The sequence below is a fragment of the Hylobates moloch genome, unplaced genomic scaffold (genome assembly GCF_009828535.3).
Source record: "Hylobates moloch isolate HMO894 unplaced genomic scaffold, HMol_V3 SCAFFOLD_7, whole genome shotgun sequence".
Taxonomy (NCBI): domain Eukaryota; kingdom Metazoa; phylum Chordata; class Mammalia; order Primates; family Hylobatidae; genus Hylobates; species Hylobates moloch.
This window is the reverse complement of record NW_026652282.1, coordinates 16,797,261-16,820,788: the sequence shown is the minus strand read 5'-3', so window position 1 is coordinate 16,820,788 and position 23,528 is coordinate 16,797,261. Positions and strand designations below refer to the sequence as shown.

Here is a 23,528-nt window from a genome sequence, read left to right as displayed (position 1 = left end):
ATCCTGCCTCTCTGGGTCTGATACTTAGGAGCTCATGAGAGGCCTGTTGACCCCACCCCAGCCCTGCCCTGGCTCTGTATCCCTATGGTTGCCATGATGTCATGCTTGATAACCCCTCATGTCTGTGCCAGGGCAGAAGTGGGTACCACCAATGGTCTGTCTCTCAGAGGTCTTAAGAGTTGGCAGAGGTAGAAGCTAGTCAGGCCTGTCCCAGGGAGGGGTGGGGTGGTTCTACTGTCCACTTGACACCCTGACCTTAAACTCATTCTCTTGCTGGAGGCCACCTACTCCTTAAGGTAAGTTCTTAGAACCTTCATGTGTCACACAGCTCCCAGGAACCAAGCTACCAGAACAAGTTCCTGTCACCTGTGTTAGGGCTGACAACACAGTATGCCAGCCCATTCTCAGGGCAGTATAGCTTCCTGACCAGTGGCCCTGGAAAATTGGATTTGGAAAAGCCAACTTCATGTTCCTTATGCTAAACAGAAAAGAGAAAGGCCTCTTTGTCTGTCTTTCTTTCTTTCTTTCTTTCTTTCTTTCTTTCTTTCTTTCTTTCTTTCTTTCTTTCTCTCTTTCTTTCTTTCCTTCCTTCCTTCTCTCTTTCTTTCTTTCTCTCTCTTTCCTTTTCTTTTCTTTTCTTTTCTTTTCTGCACACATCCCTGCTGAGGACCGCTGGGGGTGTGTCCCTGCAGTGTCATCCCCAGAACATATGTAATGGGCCGGGCATGGTGGCTTATGCCTGTAATCCCAGCACTTTGGGGAGCCGAGGCAGGTGGATCACCTGAGGTCGGGAGTTCAAGACCAGCCTGGCCAACATGGTGAAAACCCATCTCTACTAAAAATACAAAAATTAGACAGGCTTGGTGGTGCTCACCTGTAATCCCAGCTACTTAGGAGGCTGAGGTGAGAGAATCACTTGAACCTAGGAGGTGGAGGTTGCAGTGAGCAGAGATCGCACCACTGCACTCCAGCCTAGGTGACAAAGCAAGACTCTGTCTCAAAAAAAAAAAAAGAACACATATAATGGCAGTTGAAGAGGCACAGCCACCCCCTACCACCCATTCCTGCCAGAGACTGCTGTCTGAGTAACAGTGTCTGGAATGTGCCCTGCTGGCGACCTTTAATACTGTTCAGCTGGTTCAGCGGGGTCACCTTGGTCGTGATTCTCCAAATTCATCCAGACGGATCTAAAGCCAGAGCTCAAGGCATCAAGTGTGAGGCTCGCTCCTTCCTTCTTTCCTTCCTTATCTCCCTTTCCTTCCTTCCTTATCTCCCTTTCCTTCCTTCCTTCCTTCCTATCCTTCCTTCCTATCTTTCCTTCCTTCCTATCTTTCCTTCTTTCTTTGTTTCCTTCCTTCCTATCCTTCTTTCCTATCTTTCCTTCCTTCCTATCTTTCCTTCTTTCTTTGTTTCCTTCCTTCCTTCCTTCCTTCCTTCCTTCCTTCCTTCCTTCCTTCCTATCTTTCCTTCCTTCCTATCTTTCCTTCCTTCCTATCTTTCCTTCCTTCCTATCTTTCCTTCTTTCTTTGTTTCCTTCCCTCCTTCCTTCCTTCCTTCCTTCCTATCTTTCCTTCCTTCCTTCCTATCTTTCCTTCCTTCCTTCCTTCCTTCCTTCCTTCCTTCCTTCCTTCCTTCCTTCCACTAAGCCCTACCTAATAGAGGAGATTCTAGGGACAAGGATTTGCCTTGCCCTTTCCCCATCCTCTGTTGATCATCAGATGATACTCAGGAGAACCAGAACTTGGCAGGAATTGCAGTATGCAGTTCTGATATTTATTAATGCTGTTTTTCTAATGTGATGGAACTTTTTCATGCTCACTTTCTCTTGCTCAGCCTTTCCTCTAACCAGTGGCTCTTGCTTGGGGGTCCCATGACCAGCAGCACCTGGGAACTTGTTAGAAATGCAGATTCTCAGCAGGCTCCACCCCAGACCTATTGACTCAGAAACTCTGGGGATAAACCCCAGGGTTTTAATAATTCCTCCAGGGGATTCTCCTACCTGATCTCTCAGATTTGAGAACTATTGCTCTAAATGGTCCTGATAAGAATCTTCCTCTTTAAATTCAGATTCACTTAGCTTTGGTTAAGGACTTACTGCATACTAGTCATTATCCCATAGACTTAGAGTGATCTGGTGATGTAGGTTAAGCTCATCCCCATTTTATAGGCAAGGAAACTGAAGCCCAGGACTGAAATGATTAGCTCAAGGTCACAGGGATAAAAAGTGGCAGGCAGAGGTGAGATTTGAATCCTTACCGCCTGATTCTAAATCTGAGATTCTTTCTGTTTCATCATATGAAGGAACAAAAAGGTACACACAAACACGAGGCAATACTGACCTATACAGGACTAACCTTAAATAAGACTTGTACACTGGACAAGTTTTGTTTTCTGTATGTATGAATCACCCCATTCTGACTTTTTGGGGTTCCATAAATCCTCTTCTCTTAGAACTTGCTTATCATCTATTTCTCATCATCTCTCCAAAAGTGGGTGATACAAAGTGAGTGTGTCTTTCTCTCAGGGACAGCTGTGTTTTCATCAGCCTCCTCAAGGTCTGAAGGAATGAATCTCCAGTGGTGGGATTTGGAGCAGCTCAGTGGACTGGGGATGGATGGCAGGGGTAGTTTTTCTAGAGGCCATTGAAAAGTCCAGGGGCAGGTCTGGCTTTCAGTGAGCACTCATTCCCTTACAAGGGTGCCCCCCAGATAGCTGATCAGTGGTCAGGCTGGTTCAGTGAAGCTCACTATTCTTTGTTCTCATTGGTCCCCTAGTAGAGAAGGGACTGCTTTGTGAGGTCCTTCTGGCATGTAGGAAATCTACAGTAACCCACCCAATACTTAGTTCACTCTAGGATGAAAGGTTTCAACACTTCAGTTAGGTCATTGGTTAAATACTTTATGTTAAACCATATAATGAAATACTATTCAGCCCCAATCTCGAGTGGCTGTACTTCAGGTATCACATGGCAGAGAAGTTCTCTTCCTTCCAAGCCCCAGCTTTTATCAGGCAGACTGCCAGAGTTGGCCATCATCGTTTAACGGGCCAGGGTCGTGAGGAGTGGACTCTGCCAAGGCATGCATACTCATGATTGTAGAGTCTCAGGCCAAAAACAAGAGCACAGTTAATAGCTAATACAAATCTAAGACTTATAGGAGGTAAAAATCCCCCTTTCTGCTCACAGGTCCCTGGAGAGGCAGTCTCTTAGCAAAGTACTATTCAGAGAAAAATTATGCAGAGGAGGCTGAGATGTGGAGAAGCCAGATCCTCATCTCATCCCTCTGGTATAGACAGAAGGGATACATCCAGATACCTGTTAAGTGACCTTTATATGTTTCTAGTAAGTGTGACATAAAGGAGCCTTTTCCTGATCTTTAAGTCATGGTTACTCAGTTGATGCTGTCCTAAATTAATTTTGCTTCTGTGTGTGTTTTTTTAAGCCATGACAATTGTATCTTTTTGTTTTGGAATCAGGCTATGATTAGCGCAATTCCTGGAGCACCTCAGGGTTGGGTTTTATGAGGGCAAAAGGGTGTCATTATAACTGCTAGCTCAGGCCTTCTCCAGTGCAGACAGGGAGAGGAGTTGGTATTTGCATTGTCATGGAGGTGGTGGGGAGTGCAGAATTAGAGCACCTTCACCGAAGCACCAAGGACAACTTTATGAAAGTAACAATCTGGGTAATACAGGAGAGTGTTTTTGATAAATACTGTTAGGAGAGAAGCCGAAGCCTAATGGTTGTTTTTTTCTTCTGGTTAAAAATTATTGGGTTCTGCCTCCCTGCCTCCTCCACCTAAGTAACTCTGGGCATGCATGGATGCTTTTTTTTTTTTTTTTTTTTTTGTGGCCAGAAGGTTCTTTACTCTTGCCTCTTGAAAATTTTGAAATATGCAATATTATCCCAGATTACTATATAGCAGAAAAGTGTCACACTATGTAAAACAGTTGGTTCCCCTTTAAGAAGTTCTAAGATGAAAATGCAGCTTTGCAAAATAGATCTCAGTGTCATGTATCACCCCAAAAACTCAAATTATATTTGCATTAAAATTTTCTCAAAGCAAAACGTTTTATGCTTTTAACTAGAAAGGATGCTCTTGGTTCTGGAGCAGAATTCCAGCCCTCCTGGATAGGGCAAAATGGCTTGAGATAGGCCTCAAGGAGTTAATGCTTATTGGGCATTATTCCTAGGGCAGCTTCTCCCCAGGGAGGGGAGGGGACAGGACGCACGGTGTTTGGGTTGAGAGCCAGTGCTAGCCTAGCCGCATTATTTACTCTCCACCTACTCAGAACACGCTGGTGTGGCCGAGAGAGCACATATTCCTGGGTTTTGGATGCTGAGCACAGAAAGCCCCATTTGGTGACTCACACCATGCACTGAGGCAGCAGGCAGTGTGGTGGGGCTGGGTACTTAATCTTGTTAACACTTGCCTTACATGAACTGTGTAGGAACGGCTGGAGGCGATGATGCGCCGGTCCCTGGAGCGCACACAGCAGCTGGAGCTGAAAAAGAAGTATTCGTGGGGAGCACCACTGGCCATTGGACCCGGAGGACATGATGGTGAGTGTAGGGTTGCCCCTGTATTTCAGGTCCTGGGTGGGAAATAATGGAGCAGGCAGGGGATTATGGGCACCACTGGGTGTCTCCAGGATCTAGGGGATGCTCTGCACAGCTTTTCAGAGGCACCACTTTCAGATGTGATGTTGAAAACTGCCAAGATTCCTATGCATGCACTTGTTATGAAGGGGATCTGTGCATTCTTCTTGATAGCAAACAGCAGTTGACACAAAAACTGGGCTTTGAGGGAGAGCAAAAGAAAGGTCTTTGAAAGCAGAGCCCAGTGAGCCGGGCCCAGCTGGCAAGCCCAGGGGTGGTCTGACTTCAGGGGAGGGAAATGGCAGGAGGCTCTGTCACTGTTCTAGATGCGATCAGGAAAAGCAGAGTGGCAGTTACCCTCCAAAAAGGGCTGGACTATTTCCTGCTTCATTTTAAATTTTTGTTGCTTTTTCGACTTTGTTTCAAGGTGACTTATTTCATTACCAGTTCATATTCATCTTTAAATTTTCAAATGTATAATTTAATGTATGGATTGTTACTAGTCTCTGGATGGCTTTTCCTTCTTTTCAGTGTCTCACTACATTTCAGCAATCTTAGCATTCTATTATGCAGGAGGTGTGTACTAGCTCTATCTGAGAGCAAATGAATTTGAGTTTACAGGACAGTTCTTGACTTTGCTGTATTGTGCTTTTCGCCTTTGGGCAGTAAATATACTTTATTTTTTCTTTTTTGAAAAGTCAACAACCCATTTCAGTTACTTTTTCTAATTTCCTAATTAGAAACTAAGAAGCAACAAGAAATTGGGACTTTTTTCTTTTACCTCTCTTTGCTCTGATTTTTTGCTGTGTAGGTGAATCAGAAAATACCCCACCCCCTCCTCTAGGTTTAGCAGCCAGCACCCTCCCTCCGGATGCAGGGACCACTGCCGCAGCTGCCGAGTCCACCAACGGTATATCCGAGCATCACTGTGCCATAGCATTTTGTGATAACTGTTCTGATCATCCTCCCCCATCACCATGTCTGTGTCAAGCACTTTTACAATTGGTTTCTTAGTCTGGCCTGTCACAATTTTTTTTTCCTAGCAATGTGAATGACATGCCCATATTTCTTTGTTCCTCTGTCATTATAGAGCGGTGCATGCCTTACATCTTAGTGCCCTGGAGATATTTCATCCTCAACTCACTAACGTCTGCCTTGAAAATCTTGTCAGTGTTGGATTTTTGCACATTCAGATCTTTAACAATCTCTTCATCATCTGTTGTAGACATTAAGTAGTAGGGCATTCTGATTACTTCTGGTTACCAAAACCTGTAATCACCTGGAGTTCTGAATGGAAAACTTGAGCTTAGTGTTAAAGTGATAGATTACTGGAGAGGTGTTTGAGAGGGAGTGGTAGGGAGTTTATCAGTGCTAACACTGGGAATCCAAATAATTAGATAATTTGGCTTTGTGCTTGATTTTATCTAATAGGCTGTCTGTTTTGTATACCAGCCTGGGAAACTCCTCTGGTCTAGATCAAGAACAGAACTAGCCAAACTTTGTTTCCATTTAATAATGACTTTAGAAATTCAATCCATCTTCAACTGGCAAAAAAAAAAAAAAAAAAAAAAAGCTGTAAAAGGGATGCAGTATTTACCAGCAATGCGGAAGGTCATATTAGCAGTAGGAATCAATATCCTTGGTTTCTGACATTTCTTTGACAATGAATAATCCTTACTGGGGGTGCTTCGTAACAGCAATTTTGCTGCACAAGCAGAGTTACCTCTAGTGTAGGCACTGGCTTTCCCCCTGAGAAAGGTGCAGGAGGGCTGGGCATGGTGGCTCGTGCCTGTAATCCCTGCACTTTGGGAGGCTGAGGCAGGTGGATTGTTTGATGTCAGTAGTTCGAGACCAGCCTGGCCTACATGGTGAAACCCCGCCTCTACTAAAAATGCAGAAATTAGTCAAGGGTGGTGGCAGGTGCCTGGAGCCCCAGCTACTCAGGAGGCTGAGGCAAGAGAATTGCTTGAACCCGGGAGGCAGAGGTTACAGTGAGATCGTACCAGTGCACTCCAGCCTGGGCAACGGAGCAAGACTCTGTCTTGAAAAAAAAAGAAAAAAGAAAGGTGTAGAGAGGTGGAGTAATCACCCACTAGGAATCAGCACCCAGGGCCCGGGCCAGGGTGAAATGAGTGCAGTACTTGACTAGAGCACACAATTTAAGGGAGTGCCAAAAATCCCAGTAATAAAGATAAAATAATATCTTAATGTGATATTTTTTTAAATCAAAATTCATGCAAAACAATCCATAATAAACAACAAATTTCTAAAGACTGGTGCCATGCTGAGCATATCAGAGCCCTGAAGCAAGAGGGAAAATGTGTACCCTTATATACATGGTTTTATGTAATTTCTAATGTTTAATTTTTTCAAAACATTAAAGTCGTTTAAAATATGGAAAAATTGAAAAGAGTATTAAAACTCATATAATTTCAACTTTAAATAGTTTTATTTCTACACAAATCAAATTTATTATACTTTTACTTCAGCTTTAGTTAATTAAAAATTATTGGGCCAGGTGCAGTGGCTCACGCCTGTAATTCCAGCACTTTGGGAGGCTGAGGCAGATCACGAGGTCAAGAGATCGAGACCATCCTGGCCAACATGGTGAAACACCGTCTCTACTAAAAATACAAAAATTAGCTCAGCGTGGTGTCATGCACCTGTAGTCCCAGCTATTCAGGAGGCTGAAGCAGGAGAATCACTTGAACCCGGGAGGCGGAGGTTGCAGTGAGCCGAGATCGTGCCACTGCACTCTAGCCTGGGAGACAGAGCAAGACTCCGTCTCAAAAAAAAAACAAAAAAATTATTTAAGATTGTCATTTGGTCAGCAGAAATTATAGAACATGGCAGTTCTTATGGCACTTCTCATGTGAAAACACGATGAGCAGAGGAGTAGATTTTGAAAATATTATTGATGAGTTTGCTTTTTCTACAACCAAGAGCATACATTTTTCTTTTGGCCTCAGGCTCTAACATAGCTTGGCAGGGCACTGTCAGCATCTCTTTGTTTGCTGTCTGAAATAATGACTGGAACGTAAGAACACCAAACTCAGGGTCACCTGTTAAAATCCTAACCTCAAACAGTTAAAGCATTTGCAAAAGGACCATTTTGATCTGTCTCTTACTAAGAAAAGGAAAACCAACTGCTAAAGAGGCAGTTCTGCTTTAAATACAACTCCGAGAGTACGGATTTCATCTCTCTCCAACCTGAGCTACAGATAACCTTCATAAAAGAGTCGATTTCAGCAAGCGGTGACAGTCAGACCATAGGGGGCGTTTTCCAGTGGTGATTTGTCTCTGGGTCCAAGTTGGTTTTGTTTTTGTGTGATGTGAGCATGCTCAAAAATCCCTAGACAAAAGAAAATGATTTGTTGGTGGGATTAACACGGCTTTAGTTGAACAGTTGAGTGAGGTTGAACATTTGAAATTGAAGATGACAACACAGTGAAGAAATTGCAGAGATCTTGCTGCAGACCAAGGGCTGCTGTAGCCTGGGCATTTCTAGATTAGGATAATGAGATGCCAGGATGATGAAAGCAGAGCATGCTGTGCCACAGCATTTAGGAGGTGCGTGGATGAGGACAGGAAGGACACTTCGGGATATGTGTTTCTCGGTTCTACAGTAGTGTGATGAATACCAATGTCTTTAATGCATTTCTCTGCAGCATGTGACAAACTTTCAACATCAACTATGAGTTTGCCAAAGCCGACGGAGCCTCCCATGAATAAACGCCTGTCTTCATCCACCGTGGCAATATCCTATTCCCCAGACCGAGGCAAGTGAACATGTAGACTTGGTCTCTCCAGTTTGTTTCTTTTCTGGTGTGAGCATCTTAATGTTTGTCTTTGTGAGAGTCTCCTCTTGAGCCTTCTGCAGATACCATCATTGTCCTAGTCTTGTGGTCTGAATGTGGGAGCCCTAGGGCCTTGTCAATGGGACTTTGGAACATTTCACGGCTCTTTAGAGCCAAGTCGTTGTTGAATAGAGGCAAGAATTAATACAGTCTCCCATTCTGAAAGAGACTGTTCTGTTTTCCACATTGCATGTAGGAGTTATCCTGCCCAGGAATTAATTAACCAGTGGGCAGATGTGACCATTAAAGTAACTGCCTGGTCAATGATGGAATACAGTTGATTAGCCAGAAAGAGCAGAATTGATAAGTTATAGTTACATAGGAGGCTTAGATATGTGAAAAAATGGGGTTCTGCAGTCATCTGTGGTTTATAGGCCTATCCATTTTGTAGATGAAAAGAGAAGCACAGAACTAATGAGGCCTCTAAAAGAGGAAAAGGTTGGGTGGCACTCTGTTTTGAGTTGGGAGATGATGTGTATGGGACATGTGCCAGTTCCAGAACCTGAGTAGATTTAACACGGTCTGCATTCTCACAAAGGCTCAGATAAGTCACTGAAAGTCTGTTTATACCTTTCAGAGTATACAGGTTAAGGAAATGAGGGAAGCTCTCCATGCACTAAATGTTTATTCTAAAGCAACACTGAAGAAGCATCAGGTACCAGTGGAGTATTTAGCACAAGTTATCACCAAGGGCAGAGCAAAAGGCTGGTTGCGACTTGGCAGAGGCTGGTATGCCTTCTTGGTTGTTTCCACTGACATTGACCTTGTACCTCTATCCCAGAGGCATATTATGTGTGTCAGAGACCCTATAAGGTTCATAACGCTACTGATCTGTGATGCAGTTCATGGTAAGCACCAGGAACCTGGAATTGATGAAGAGCTGAATACAGAGTGAGGGAAAAGTTAATTCATTGCCATATATGATACATTCAAAACTGATCTAAATATTTTGGTCATTGACTTCTAGATTATGAATGCTACTGTCTTTCATTAAAGCTGATAATCAGTTGGCTGTTTGTATTTTTGTGCCTCTCACTTAATTTTTACCCTTATTGACATGTAAAAAGTATGAAAAGATATATTTTTATACTATTACAAGATGACATTTAAAAATCAGTGTGTTATGAAATGCTTCTTAGCACAAGACCTAAAACAAGTGTTTTATAGGCATAATTTGTTTTCTACTTGGAGTAAAGGTTTTTGTTTTTTTTTTGAGACAGTCTCTCTGTTGCACAGGCTAGAGTGCAGTGATACAATCTTGGCTCACTGCAAACTCTGCCTCCCGGGCTCAAGCCATCCTTTCACTTCAGCCTCAAGTAGCTGGGACTACAGGCACATATCACCATGCCCAGCTAATTTTTTTGTATTTTTTGTAGAGGCGAGGTTTCGCCACGTTGCCCGGGCTGGTCTCAAATTCTTGAGTTCAAGTGACCCGACTGCCTTGGCCTCCCAAAGTGCTGGGATAACAAGCATGAGCCACCATGCCTGGCCATAAATGATTTCCTGAGTCCATATTACATCTGGGAGGTGGGCTAATTCTCTGAGTGATACAGGTCACTGTACTGCAATAGCATATTGAATGGATTTTGGTACCTAGTGACAATTAATGCACTCTCCCAAACTCTAAAGGACACATTATTTGTTTTATTTTACTATGACAAATTCCAAATCCATCCTTTGTTCAAATATTTTTATTTTCCATGTTCTGCCACCCAGAAGTTAATTTGCACCATGCATTGTGTTGTTTAAATGTTTTATTTTGTTTTGTTTTAATTTTGCTTTTTAAAATTTTCATTTGATTCCATCCCTCAGCTCATCGCATGTACCTTAGTCCAGTGGAAGCCATTCTTGTTTCGCGACTGTTGACACCCACACAGTCTTCTTTAGCCAGAAGCAGAGCTTCAGTCCTGCTCTCTGGGCAGGCCAGTGATTCAGGTAAAAGAGGCTAAGCTGGTAACACCAAGGAAAATGCCCGAAGAGGTGTTGGTCAGCCTAGGATTTACTCCTGAATTTTTGGATTTTGCTTCCTATTTGCTGGCTTTATGAAAAGTCTTCATTGGTTAATAACGTCTTATGCCAGTGTTTTGCTGTTTTATGTTTCTTTTGAGTGTCACAGAGGTGAGTAAATTATCTTATGAGTGAGAGCATGTTCTTTAGGACAAGAAAACCCCACTCGATGAACTCTGGAGGTTAGTAGACTTTTCTTAAGAAATGGTGTGGCAAAATAGCCTGTAGACCAGTCTGGAGTGTCCCATAGCCAGCTCTACCACTCACTAGCTCTCACCATTGGGGGTAAGTTAATTAACTTCTTTAAGCCTCAGTTTTCTCATCTATAAGATGGAGCTATTTTAAATTATTGTGAAGATTAAATGAGAGAGTGCACGCAAATGAGATAGCACAATGATTAGCACAGAATGAAAGCTCAACAGAAGTTTCTAGCCTCACTACTCAAAAGGTGATCCATGGACCAGCAATGGCAGCAGCATCTAGGAGCTTGGTTGGAAGGCCCCACCCAACCTGCACATTGAACTCTGAGAAACACTGGACCAGACCATCAAAGCCCTGCCTTTATCAAAGCAGATCAAGTCATCATGTCAGGATTTGTGGGGGCTGGCATTCTCTTTGTTTCCAGATGAGCAGCACTGTGTCCACCTAAGGTCAGGTCTACTCTCTATTCTCAAGATAGTGTACTCAGTTGTGATGATACATAAATGAGATAAAACTTCTGCCTAGTTTAGCTGCTTCCAAACAGTTATACTGTTTCTGCAAATAAGTTGTACAGATAGCTAATAAGTTCATAAGATGCTCAACATCATTAATCATTAGGGAAATGCAAATCAAAACCATGGTGGGATGCCACTTTACACCCACTAGGATGACTAGAATTTTTTTAAAAGGGGAAATAACCACGTGTTGGTGGAGGTGTGGAGACACTGTTCCCTCACCCACTGCTGGTGGGAATGTAAAATGATGCAGCTGCTGTAGAACACGGTCTGACTGTTCCTCAAAAACTTAAGCATAGAGTTCTCATACGACCCAGCAATTCCACTCCTAGGTATACAGCCAAGGAAATTAAAAACATATGTTTGCACAAAAACTTATTCACAATAGCCACAAAGTGGAAACAAAATGTGATATACCCATAAAGTAGAATATTATTCAGCTATAAAAAGAAATACAGGTCAGGCATGGTGGCTCACGCCTGTAATCCCAGCACTTTGGGAGGCCAAGGCAGGCCGTTCACTTGAGGTAGGGAGTTTGAGACCAGCATGGCCGACATAGTGAAACCCCATCTCTACTCAAAATACAAAAATTAGCTGGGTGTGGTGGTGCACACCTGTAATCCCAGCTACTCGGAAGGCTAAGACAGGAGAATCACTTGAGCTCGGGAGGTGGAGGCTGTAGTGAGCCAAGATTGCACCACTGTACTCCAGCTTGGGTGACAGAGCGAGACTCCACCTCAAAAAAAAAAAATACAGATACATGCCACAAGATGGATGAACCTTGAAAATATGCTAAGTGAAAGAAACCAGTTGCAAAAGGCCACAAATTGTATGCTTCTATTTATGTGAAATGTCTGAAATAGGAAAATCCATGGAGATGGACGATAGATGGTAGTTATCAGAGACTGGAGGAGGGAAGGAAGGGGAGTGACTGCTTAACGGACAAAGTTTCTTTGGGGAATCTTGAAAATGTTTTAGAAGTAGACTGTGGTTATGGTTCCACAACCTTGTTAATGTACCAAAACCTCCAAATTGTATGTGTATATGTATATGTATACGTATATGTATATGTATTTAAAGACAGGGTCTTGCTCTTTTACCCTGGGTAGAATGCAGTGATGTGATCATAGCTCACTGCAGCCTCGAACTCCAAGCCCTCCTCTCACCTCAGCTTCCCAAGTAGCTGGGACTACAGGAACACACCACTATGCCTGGCTAATTTTTTGGATTCTTTGTAGGGACAAGGTCTCACTATGTTGCTCAGGCTGGTCTCAAACTCTTGGGCTCAAGCGCGACCCATCTACTTTGGCCTCCCAAAGTGCTAGGATTACAGGTATGAGCCACCATGCCTGTCCTGTACACTTTTTAAAGGGTGAATTTTATGGTATATGAATTATATATCAAAAAACCCTAGCAAGTAGGAAGTACCCCATTTCGAGAATAAGGAATACGTTGGGGCTCCCTAAGAGCAACTCCAGGATCAGTGATTTGCTAGGAAGACTCACAGGATCCCCAGTGAAAGGATGCAAGCAAAGTCAGCAAAGGAGAAAGACACGTGGGACAAAGTCCTGGGAAGACCAGGCACAAGTTTCCAGAGTCCTCTCCGGTGGAGTCACTCAGGATGCCTTTCACCCCAGCAATGAGTTACGACAACATGTATGAAATGTTGCCAACCAGGGAAGCTTTTTAGAGACTCAGTGCCCACGGTTTTTACAGGGGACTGGCCACATGTACTCCGTGCCCAGCACATACCTAAATTCCAGGTTCCCAGAAGGAAAGCAGGTATTCAACATACACCATGTTGTTTTTTTATGCCCTGTGAGCCACTCATCAGTTAAAGGGGGATCGTCCTAAAATCTAAGTTCCCAGGTGCCGGCCAAAGGCTAACCTTGTAAGCAGGCCTTAATAGGGATGGCAGTCAGGCTTGCTATGTTAACTCATTTTTGCACAGTCCACCCACTTGACCCTTGGCCAAGGTGTCTTTACAGAAAATCTTTCAGTAGGGCCCCACACAGCAGGGGGTGAGACCATCCTTCAGTATTGATCTCAGTTATGTCCTCTAGGGGTTCTGGGACTTAGCAGTTAAAGCAAATCTCATTAACCAGAAGGTCTGTCTTTTTTTTTCTCTTTCTTTTTCTTATTTATTTATTTATTTATTTATTTATTTATTTATTTATGAGACAAGATCTTGCTCTGTTGCTCTTAGCCACACTGGAGTGCAGTGGCATGATCATGGCTCACTGTGGCCTCAACCTCCTAGGCTAAAGTGATCATCCCACCTAAGTCTCCTGAGTAGCTAGGACTATAGGTGTGTGCTACCACACCTAGCTAATTTTTTTTTTTTTTTTTTTTTTGTAGAGATAGGGTCTTCCTATGTTTCCCAGGTTGGTCTCAAACTCTGGGACTCAAGCGATCCTCCCACCTCGGCCTCCCAAAGTATTGGGATTACAGGCTTAAGCCACTGCACCTGACCTTAGAAAGGTCTGTTTGAGGCAGCCAGGTGGCCTCCTCCATCAGTTGCTGTATGAATCTTTTTACCTGGCCCGTGGCATCAACTCAGGCCCAGAACAGCTCTGGCCAGTAAGTTGAAACTGATCTGAATGCCTTCCAGGCCTGACGCAGTGTCATGATAATGGTGGCACGCACATAGGAACTATGATCCTCAAGGGCTCATGTGGTTCCCTGGAAACAAAGAGTTGAAGATGTTAGGGCATACTAGCAGGGTATCATTGGTCAGGCATTCCCCAGCGTGGCCTCCCACTGTGGTGACTGGTGCCTCAGGGTGTTCAGTCCAGGGCAGGTAATTCAGCTCAATCCCAGGTTTTATGGGGGCTGCCTGAGGCCATCAGTCCCAAACAGTTCTACCAGTAACCCTACTTCATCTTCCTGGCAAGTGCAGATGGCATCTGGAGGTGTTCTGTGGGGACATGTAGGAGCTGGCCCCACCCCTGCCGGCTCATAGTCATGCTGTCACATGCCATCTAGGCTCAGCCATGGGTCTGAGTCCAAGGTGCTTTCAGCACAAGGAGTTTTCCTTCAGAAAGGAGAGCGCTTCCAGAAGCAGTTATGGAAAACAGAACACAAATGTCCTTCTGTATCCCTGTATCGCCCCATGTGTTGGATTATGTTGTTTTTCTCCATGTCCTATTCAATAATCAAAACTTTACATTTTCTTAATCATCCCCTACTCTCACCAAGACCTTTCAAAGAAAGGACAAAAGCATTTCTTAAAACCCATTTTTATCCAACTTAACCAGAAAGATATATTGTGTTCACGTATTAGGCTAAAATCCTAAATTTTCAAAACATTTTAAAGTAGGTTTGTATCACCTCTGAGCCCTTTTATCTTGATCATTTATGCAGTGAGCAGCCTAGAAAAGATCAATCCCTTTCCAGTGACAGCTGCATTTAACAAATTGCTTTATTGACGTGTAGTGAGAAAAAGGTAGAGGAAATATAGTCAGGATCTCAGTCTATTATAAACTGCAACTACTCCAGAAAATTAAACACAAAGCATCAGCAGCAGTGACACGTTGCCCAGAGGGGATGGAGTTCAATCTGTCAGGGATAGCTGAAAGAGTCACATTGCCTGTGATGTGACTTGGAGCTTTTGTAGGAATCATGTGTTGGGAATATAATCAGACTCCGCATCAGAAATAATAGAGCCAATGAGCAGCTTGATTGTGGATGGTCCCATCAGAGAACAAGCCCTGTCTTGTGGGCACTTGTATGTGACCCAGTCTAGCAGCATCCAGGATCTTTTTACAGTTGTGGGCCCCATGAAGGGCATTCTATATTTATAGTGGTCCCTACTCGATTTTTAAAACTCCAAAAGCATGTCTTTTTCTAGAAATTGCCTATCTTTTCATATCTCCCCTTTTCCAGAGGCTCTATTAGACAAAAGTCATAGCAGAAAAATCTACTACAGAGACTTGTTCTGATTTTTGGAGTTTAAATTCCAACCTACCCACTGCTGGCAAAAAGCAAGGAAGTTGTGTCTAACTCTCACTTGGAGGAGAAAACAAAAACCAAAGGCATCACTTGAGCTGTGCTTTTTCCCTCACTTTAGCTAGCATGCTACAGCCAAAAGCAACCAGGGGGATCTATCAAGCCAACTCTCTTGGAGCTGTATTGGTCATCTTTAAATTCCATAGGTCACTTTTACCTCTCACAACAGCTCAGCTGCGGTTTTATACCATGGATAACTTCATAGCCACCCAGGCATCACAAGTTTGTTCTCCACCCTTTTGTCCTTTTCCCAAAATGTGATTTTACCATGTTTCAGCAAATCAGAGTCATTCCAGCAATTCCCATTTCTGACACTAGTTGTGCCAGAGTTCCCCAAGACCACCCCAGGTTTGATGATTGGCTAGGAGAACTTGGAAGAGTCAGCATAGATGCACTCATGGCTGTGACTTATTTTTTCTTTCTTAGCTTTTTTTTTTTTTTTTGAGATGGGGTCTTTCTCTGTCACCCAGGTTGGAGTGTAGTGGCACAATCTTGACTCATTGCAGCCTCAACTTTCCGGGTTCAAGCGATCCTCCTGCCTCAGCCTCCAGAGTAGCTGGGACTACAGGAGTGTGCCCCCATGCCAAGCTAATTTTTGTATTTTTTGAAGGGCTGGGGTTTCACCATGTTGCCAAGGCTGGTCTCAACCTCCTAAGCTCAGGTGAGCCACCATGCCTGGCCCATGGCTATGATTTATTATAGGAGGAAACATGAAAAAACTATCAAATGGAGGAGGTGCATGGGACTAAGTCTAGAGGTAGCCAGGTGTGGATTTCCAAGAGTCTTCTTCCAGTGGAGTCACATGGGACGAGCTTAATTCCTCTACCAACACATTGTGACAACATGTATGAAATGTTGCCAGGCTGGGAAGTTGGCTAGAAACTCAGTGCCCAGGGTTTTTACTGGGGGCTAGATATGTAGACATCCCCTGCCAGGCACATACCCAGATTCCACACTCCCACAAGAAAAGCAGATGCTTAGCGTAAACCATACTGTTTGTATAAACAGTTTAGACATCCATCAGTTAATGGTGGGAACCCTCCTGAAATCTAAGTTCCCAGATGACAGCCAAGGGCCACCCATGTAAGCAGTCCTTTCTAAGCACAGCAGTCAGATCTGCTATGTTAACCCTTTTGTGCACAAGGAAATCAACGTTTAGAGAGGTTAAGTAACCTGCCCAAGGTAATCCAGCTATTAGGTGGCAGTGCTAGGTCTCTGTGGCTCCAAAGTACAGACTTTTAACCCCTGAAATAAACTTGAGTAAATTTGACTCTTGAGTATGGGAGCCTTTTTAGGGTAAGATCCATCCTGTGTACAATAGAAAAGTATGATATTGATTGCCCAGGTCGTATTTTAACAGAAATGTGTTCTTCCCAACTCTCTGCTCTACTTTTTCCATCTGTACTCTCTGTGCTTCTGGCTGTTATACTGTAACTTTCTAGTATTCCATGTCTGTCCTCGTTTAGCTCCTCTTGGCCCTCTTAACCCTTCTTACAAGTCTTCACCCACTCGAAACATTGAGAAGAAGAAAGCTACATCTACATCTACATCTGGTGCAGGAGATGTTGGGAAAGAAGCCCTTGCAGGAGGAGAGGCCTCTCTGGTAGGTTTAAAACCACCCACCCACTCACTCCTCTAGACTGTGTTCTGTCTGATGGTGTGATTACTTCTGTGCTTGACCTGGGCTGTCTGTTTCCATCAATCTCCTGGGACTGCTCAAAGCAGGAAAGGGTAGATTTAGTTCAAAATTTTACCCAACCTTTGAAAATCATTCAACTTTTTGCACCCTCTTAAGTCTTAGTACCTTGGAGCAAATTCTTAATGATGTCCTTGTCACAGCCTGCCCTCTAGAGGACAGGAGTCAGAAGGAATGTTCTAAATATCCTCTGTCTTCCTCGTTACGGATATCTGATTCTGGGTCAGTCTTGCCTGTGCACCTAAGTAGAACTGAGGATCTACGTCAACTTTTACCTACAAAAATAATCATTTAATATTCTTTTGAGATGAAGTCTTTTTATGTTGCCCAGGCTGACCTTGAATTCCTAGGCTCAAGTAATTCTCCTGCCTCAGCCTCCTGAGTAGCTGGGACTACAGGCACGTTACTATGCCAAGCTTAAACGTTTTTGATGGCATATTGGCACTATCAGTAAATTAAATGTTGAGCAGGCACCCCCAATTTTGTCTATTTATTTAGAAATTACACAATGCCATACTACTTTTGTTAGTTATTGATTGCTACTTAACAAATTACCTCAAACCTTGGCAGCTTAAAATAACAAATATCTATTAACTCATGGGTTCTTTGGGTCAGAAATTCAGAGTGACTTAGTGGTTCTGGTACAAGGTCTTTCATGAGGTGTGGTCAAGATGTTGGCCATGGCTGCATCATCTGAAAGCATGGCTGGGCCTCGTCTGAGACGGCTCATTAATGGCTGTTGGCAGGAGGCCTCAGTTCCTCACTGCATGGGCCTGTCCATAAAGCTGCTTGAGTATCCAAATGATGCCACAGCTGGCTTCCCTCCAGGCAAGCTATCGGGAAGCTGCAGTGTCCTTTAAGTAAGTCACTAAGATCAACCCATGCTCAAGGGGAGAGGAATTAAGCCTCACCTGTCGAAGGGAGGAGTATCAAATAATGTCAGGACTTACTTCAAAGCTACTGCATTTTATAATGCCATATTTTCTTTTTAAATCTGTTGTGGCTCTTAGAAGTGCATGTTTTAGACTCTCAGATTTTACTATACAGTGGATTAGTGTTGAAAGGGATTGATGGATGTGAGTGTGGGAGCCAAATGAGGACTTGCTGCAGAAAAGTGTGATAGGGAGAGAAGGGAGCTAACCCTTGTGGAGCACTTTCTGCAGGCTGGGCACTGATGTCTGTTCCCTTCTGCCAAAGGAGGTATTGGGAAGACCTACAGGACTAGGTGGGGTTGCAGACCCGTTATACCATGTATACCATCAGGGGCCACAGCTCACTGTCTTGGATGTTGTAACCACATTTTCACCCACTTGTAATTTTTTTGTAGTGATTTTACATCTTTGTAGTCTTTTCAGTTCCTGTATGTCTAAGACCATAATATGGTTCTGTTGTTAACTCTTTGAAAGATAACAAGGAGAAGGAAATCTTTGCATTTTGAGGCTGATTTTTTTTAACTGGATAATGTAAATGTGATGACCTCATCCTGCCTTCCCACAAAGATGCCTGTCATGTGAAGCATTATAGCTTCATATCGATCTCTCTGAAAGAAAGCTGTGCATTGTTCCATCTGGGGTATTAGTCTTATAAGTTGTGGAAGTAATGCCAGTCATGGACTGTGGCTATCCTGTGTCCCCTACAGGTGGAGAAGGTGAAGCGGGGGCAACGAACAGCAACTTCTCTTCCCATTGTGAACTTCGAGTCCCCTCTGAGAAGATGCGAGTTTTCTGGAGGCATTCCTAAGAGACCATCTTCTCCTGTGATATCCAAGTAAGCATCTCTCCCCTTTGCCAGACAGTCTGTCATGAGTCAGTTTGCTAGGGCTTTGTGCCATCCAGTGTTGCAGCTCCTGCTCCCCCGTGAGGCGTGGCCAGCCGGAAGAGGTAAGTGGGAGAAATGCTGGCCTTGGAGTTACCTGGCTTGACTCTCTGCGTATCTTCTGGGTGAAAGATCCTTTGCTAAGGGACCCCAGTGCATAACAGGGCTTTTATTTACCAAGATGATGCATTCAGCATTTTCTCTTTAGGTCCATGAATTCCATTCTGCTTTTCTGGTATTCTTTTTTCCAGTTGCATTTGGATTTAAGTGATTGCATTGGGCTTGGGCTCCTCCTCACATTCTCCCCCACCTTGTTGTCTCTCTCTTTAATAGAGAGACAATAATAACTTGTCAGCCATGATCAGCAGTATTTTAATGAAGCAAATATATATGTGTGTGTGTTTTTAAGAAATGGGGTCTGGTTGTGTTGCCCAGGCCTGGAGTGCAGTGACTGTTCACAGGCATAATAATCACAGCACGCTATAGCCTCCAACTCCTGGGCTCAAGTGATCCCCCCGCCTCGGACTCCCAAGTAATTGGGACCACTATGCCCATTCACCATAACGCCACCATGCCTAATTTTTGTTAGGAACTAGGTAAACTCACCAATGAAACCGTGTAACTGAAAAATTTACAATAACTATGTGCCCACCAAGGTCTTAAGTCATTAAAATATTTTACTGACAGTAACTGACAAAAGACTCAGTAAATAACTCAGTCCAGTAGGACAGTGGAAACCATCTTTAGTAGGACAGAGAAAGAAAGAGAAATATGATTTAATTTGGGAAAATAGGAAAGTTTTTATATGGAGAGAGTCATATAAACCTTATTCAGTGTATCAGTTTAGTTCAGAGAATGTTGGATAAACACAAATTTAATGAACACTTGCGAATTTGTCAAAAATATTTAAAGATGACATCGGCTCTGAAATTTCCAATGTGTTGCTTTCTAACAGAGACTTTTTCACTACTATTAATAATTTTTTTTAGAGATCACTATGGTTTTGATACACTACTAATACCTGCCATTGATGTGTTTGTCCTCCATAAGGAAACTCTTTCCATAGCACATCACTGAATTAAAAGCCTACTTTTCTTTCTTTATTTATTTTTAGTTCGTTGCAACCTTTCTGTGCTAGTATTGCCCATCTTTGGTTATGGTGTTGTTATCTTACCACCTCTTTAAATTTATTATGTGGACTCTATGATCCGTTTCCCTCTGTCTTATTTCTGAGCCTTTTTCAGCTTCCACCCATGCATCATTACTCTGGTGTTAATTTTGGACATTTGCATTAACAGAAAGAAAAGCTTAGTTTACGCTGAGAGTTTTACAGGTTCCACCCTCTCTCTGTCTTGCTGGAATTTGGACTCATGGTCCCTGCAGGGATACTAGCTTGCAAGTTTCATCATTATTATTGTAAATGGTAGTGTCTTCCATAGAAATGAGAATTATAGGTATACCTAGTTTTGTCATACTTTGCACTTCACAAATACTGTTTTTTTTGTTGTTGTTGTTTGTTTTACAAATTGAAGGTTTGTGGCAACCCTGCATTGAGCATGTCTGTCGATGCCATTTTTCCAATAGTGTGTGCTCACTTCTTGTCTCTGTGTCACATTTTGGTAATTCTCAAAATATCCAAACTTTATTATTATTATTATATCCATTATGGTGATCTGTGATCAATGATCTTTGATGTTACTGTTATAATTGTTTTGGGGTGCCATGAATTGCACCCATATAAGATGGCAAACTTAATGTGTGTGTTCTAACAGCTCCACTGACAGGCCATTCCCCCATCTCCCTCTCCTCGGATCTCTCTACACCCTGAGACACAGTAATATTGAAATGAGGCCAATTGATAACCCAACAATGGCCTCTTAGTGTCCAAGTGAAAGGAAGTGCCACAGATCTCTCACTTTAAATCAAAAGCTAGAAATGATTGAGTTTAGTGAGGAAGGCACATCAAAAGCTGACATGGGCTGAAGGCTAGGCCTCTGGCACCAGTTAGCCAAGTCATGAATGCAAAGGAAAAGTTATTGAAGGAAATTAAAAGTGCTACTCCAGTGAACACACAAACCATAAGAAAGGGAAACAGCCTGTATTAGGGTTATCCAGAGAGACAGAACTAATAGGATAGATGTATATATAAGGGGGAGTTTATTAAGGAGTATTAACTCACACGATCACAAGGTAAAGTCCCACAATAGGCTATCTGCAAGCTGAGGAGCAAGGAAGCCAGTCCGAGTCTCAAAACCTCAAAAGTAGGGAAGCTGACAGTGCAGCCTTTAGTCTGTGGTCAAAGGTCCAAGAGTCCAAAAGCTGAAGAACTTAGAGTCCGATGTTTGAGGGCAGGAAGCACCCATCATGGGAGAAGTAGGCCAGAAGACTAAGCCAGTCTAGTCGTCCTTCCACGCTCTTCTACCTGCTTTTTTTTTTTTTTTTTTTTTTTTTTTTGAGATACAGTCTTGCTCTGTCACCAGGCTGGAGTGCAGTGGCGTGATCTCGGCTCACTGCAACCTCTGCCTCCCAGGTTCAAGCGATTCCCCTGCCTCAGCCCCCCGAGTAGCTGGGATTATAGGCATGCACCACCATGCCCAGCTAATTTTTTAAATTTTAGTGGAGACGGGGTTTCACCACATTGGCCAGGTTGGTCTCCATCTCTTGACCTCGTGATCCGCCCACCTCGGCCTCCCAAAGTGCTGGGATTACAGGTGTGAGCCACCTCCACCTGCTTTTATCCTAGCCGTGCTGGCAGCTGATTAGATGGTACCTACCCAGATTGGGGGTAGGTCTGCCTCTTCCAGTCCACTGACTCAAATGTTAATCTCCTTGGCAACACCCTCACAGACACATCCAGGAACAATACCTTGCATCCTTCAATCCAATCCAGTTGAAAGTCAATATTAACCATCACAAGTCCACCTCTTGTCAACTTGAACCCATACACATCTCCTGAGATCATACATAATCTTCAAATAAAGACAAATAATAAGGTCATAATTACGCCTGTCCTTCCTACAACTGGAAGCACACCAATCCCCAACCCAAATGCTGTTACATAAAGTTAACACTTAAATGCTGATATGACGTCAATAAATCTTATGTCACATGATAAAGGAAAGAGAAAGGAAATGACAATAGTTTCTTCATCCACCATGATGGTGGATAAGGCATTCCATGGGTCCACAGATGGTACTCTTGGCAGAAGCATTGCATGCAGGATAGACAAACCTATATCCAGAGTAAGTGTATACATGCACAGACATGTTCTTAACAAAATAAGGAAGAAATACTCATGCAATTACAGTGCTCGTTTCTGCAACTGGTCCTGTGATCGTAGCTGGTATTGATGACTCCCTTCTTCTGCTACCCATTCTGTATACTCTTTGCCTTCAGCAGACACCTCAGCAGGTCGTTGTCTTTTACCTGGTGGAGTGACCCAAAGTTTCATTCCTGAAGGGTCTGGGCCATTTATAGTCCTGCCAGGATTGGGCTATTGTAGTTTTCCATTGACCTTAATCACAGGGCATGGTAAAACTAAGAGATACCCTAAGGGATCTCCTGTATTCCATGCATACTCTTCCTTACCTCCATTGTGGAGTAGTAAACTGATTTCATCTTGATAGTCTGGGTCAATCATCCCAGTCAACACTAACTGTCTTCTTAGCCTGTTGACTTAGAGGTAGGAGGAGCCTAAAGTGTCCAGCCGGCAATCTTTGTTGTGTCTCCTGGTGGCAGCATTCCTCCCTCTGGAACTAAGACCTCTAGGCCAGCAGAATGTAATGGTGCAGGAACAGGAAGCAAAAATTTTGCTAGTGGGTCACCAGGGGTGATGGTGAGTGGTGCCACTTCCATTTCCACCCATTGATTCCTGGACCTGTGAATCCTGGCTATGGGAGAAACAGTACCATATATAGGACGTTGATTCAGAACATACACAGCCTTGTGAAGAACTTTGCCTCAAACTTGCAAAGTATTGTCAACTAGTTGGCATTGTAATTGTGACTTCAAAAGGCCATTCCACTGTTCTGTCAATCCAGCTGCTTCAGGATAATGGGAATATGTTAAGACCAGTGAATTCCATGAGCATGAGCCCACTGCTGCACTTCTTTTTTTTTTTTTTTTTTTTCTTTTTTATTATACTTTAGGGTTTTAGGGTACATGTGCACAATGTGACAATGTGCAGGTTTGTTACATACGTATCCATGTGCCATGTTGATTTCCTGCACCCATTAACTCGTCCTTTAGCATTAGGTGTATCTCCTAATGCTGTCCCTCCCCCCTCCCCCCACCCCACAACAGTCCCCGGAGTGTGATGTTCCCCTTCCTGTGTCCATGAGTTCTCATTGTTCAATTCCCACCTATGAGTGAGAACATGCGGTGTTTGGTTTTTTGTCCTTGCGATAGTTTACTGAGAATGATGTTTTCCAGTTTCATCCATGTCCCTACAAAGGACACGAACTCATCATTTTTTATGGCTGCATAGTATTCCATGGTGTATATGTGCCACATTTTCTTAATCCAGTCTATCGTTGTTGGACATTTGGGTTGGTTCCAACTCTTTGCTATTGTGAATAGTGCCGCAATAAACATACGTGTGCATGTGTCTTTATAGCAGCATGATTTATAGTCCTTTGGGTATATACCCAGTAATGGGATGGCTGGGTCAAATGGTATTTCTAGTTCGAGATCCCTGAGGAATCGCCACACTGACTTCCACAATGGTTGAACTAGTTTACAGTCCCACCAACAGTGTAAAAGTGTTCCTATTTCTCCACATCCTCTCCAGCACCTGTTGTTTCCTGCTTTTTTAATGATGGCCATTCTAACTGGTG

At 43.3% G+C, this 23,528-nt stretch overlaps 1 protein-coding gene across 7 annotated transcripts in view; it reads left to right on the top strand.

Moving 5' to 3' along the window:
- The window catches only part of MAP7D2 (MAP7 domain containing 2), a 119,352-nt gene that overhangs the window by 57,653 nt on the left and 38,171 nt on the right, over positions 1 to 23,528 (top strand). The window contains exons 4-9 of one of the 7 annotated variants that reach the window (XM_058441539.1): positions 4,447 to 4,558; positions 5,406 to 5,504; positions 8,263 to 8,373; positions 10,264 to 10,386; positions 16,649 to 16,785; positions 18,518 to 18,645. In XM_058441539.1, the coding sequence (XP_058297522.1) occupies positions 4,447 to 4,558; positions 5,406 to 5,504; positions 8,263 to 8,373; positions 10,264 to 10,386; positions 16,649 to 16,785; positions 18,518 to 18,645 (710 nt within the window). Of the gene's footprint in view, positions 1 to 4,446; positions 4,559 to 5,405; positions 5,505 to 8,262; positions 8,374 to 10,263; positions 10,387 to 16,624; positions 16,786 to 18,517; positions 18,646 to 23,528 lie in introns of all 7 variants that reach the window. The other 6 variants (XM_032756667.2, XM_058441541.1, XM_058441540.1 and 3 more) reach the window with 6 other exon arrangements.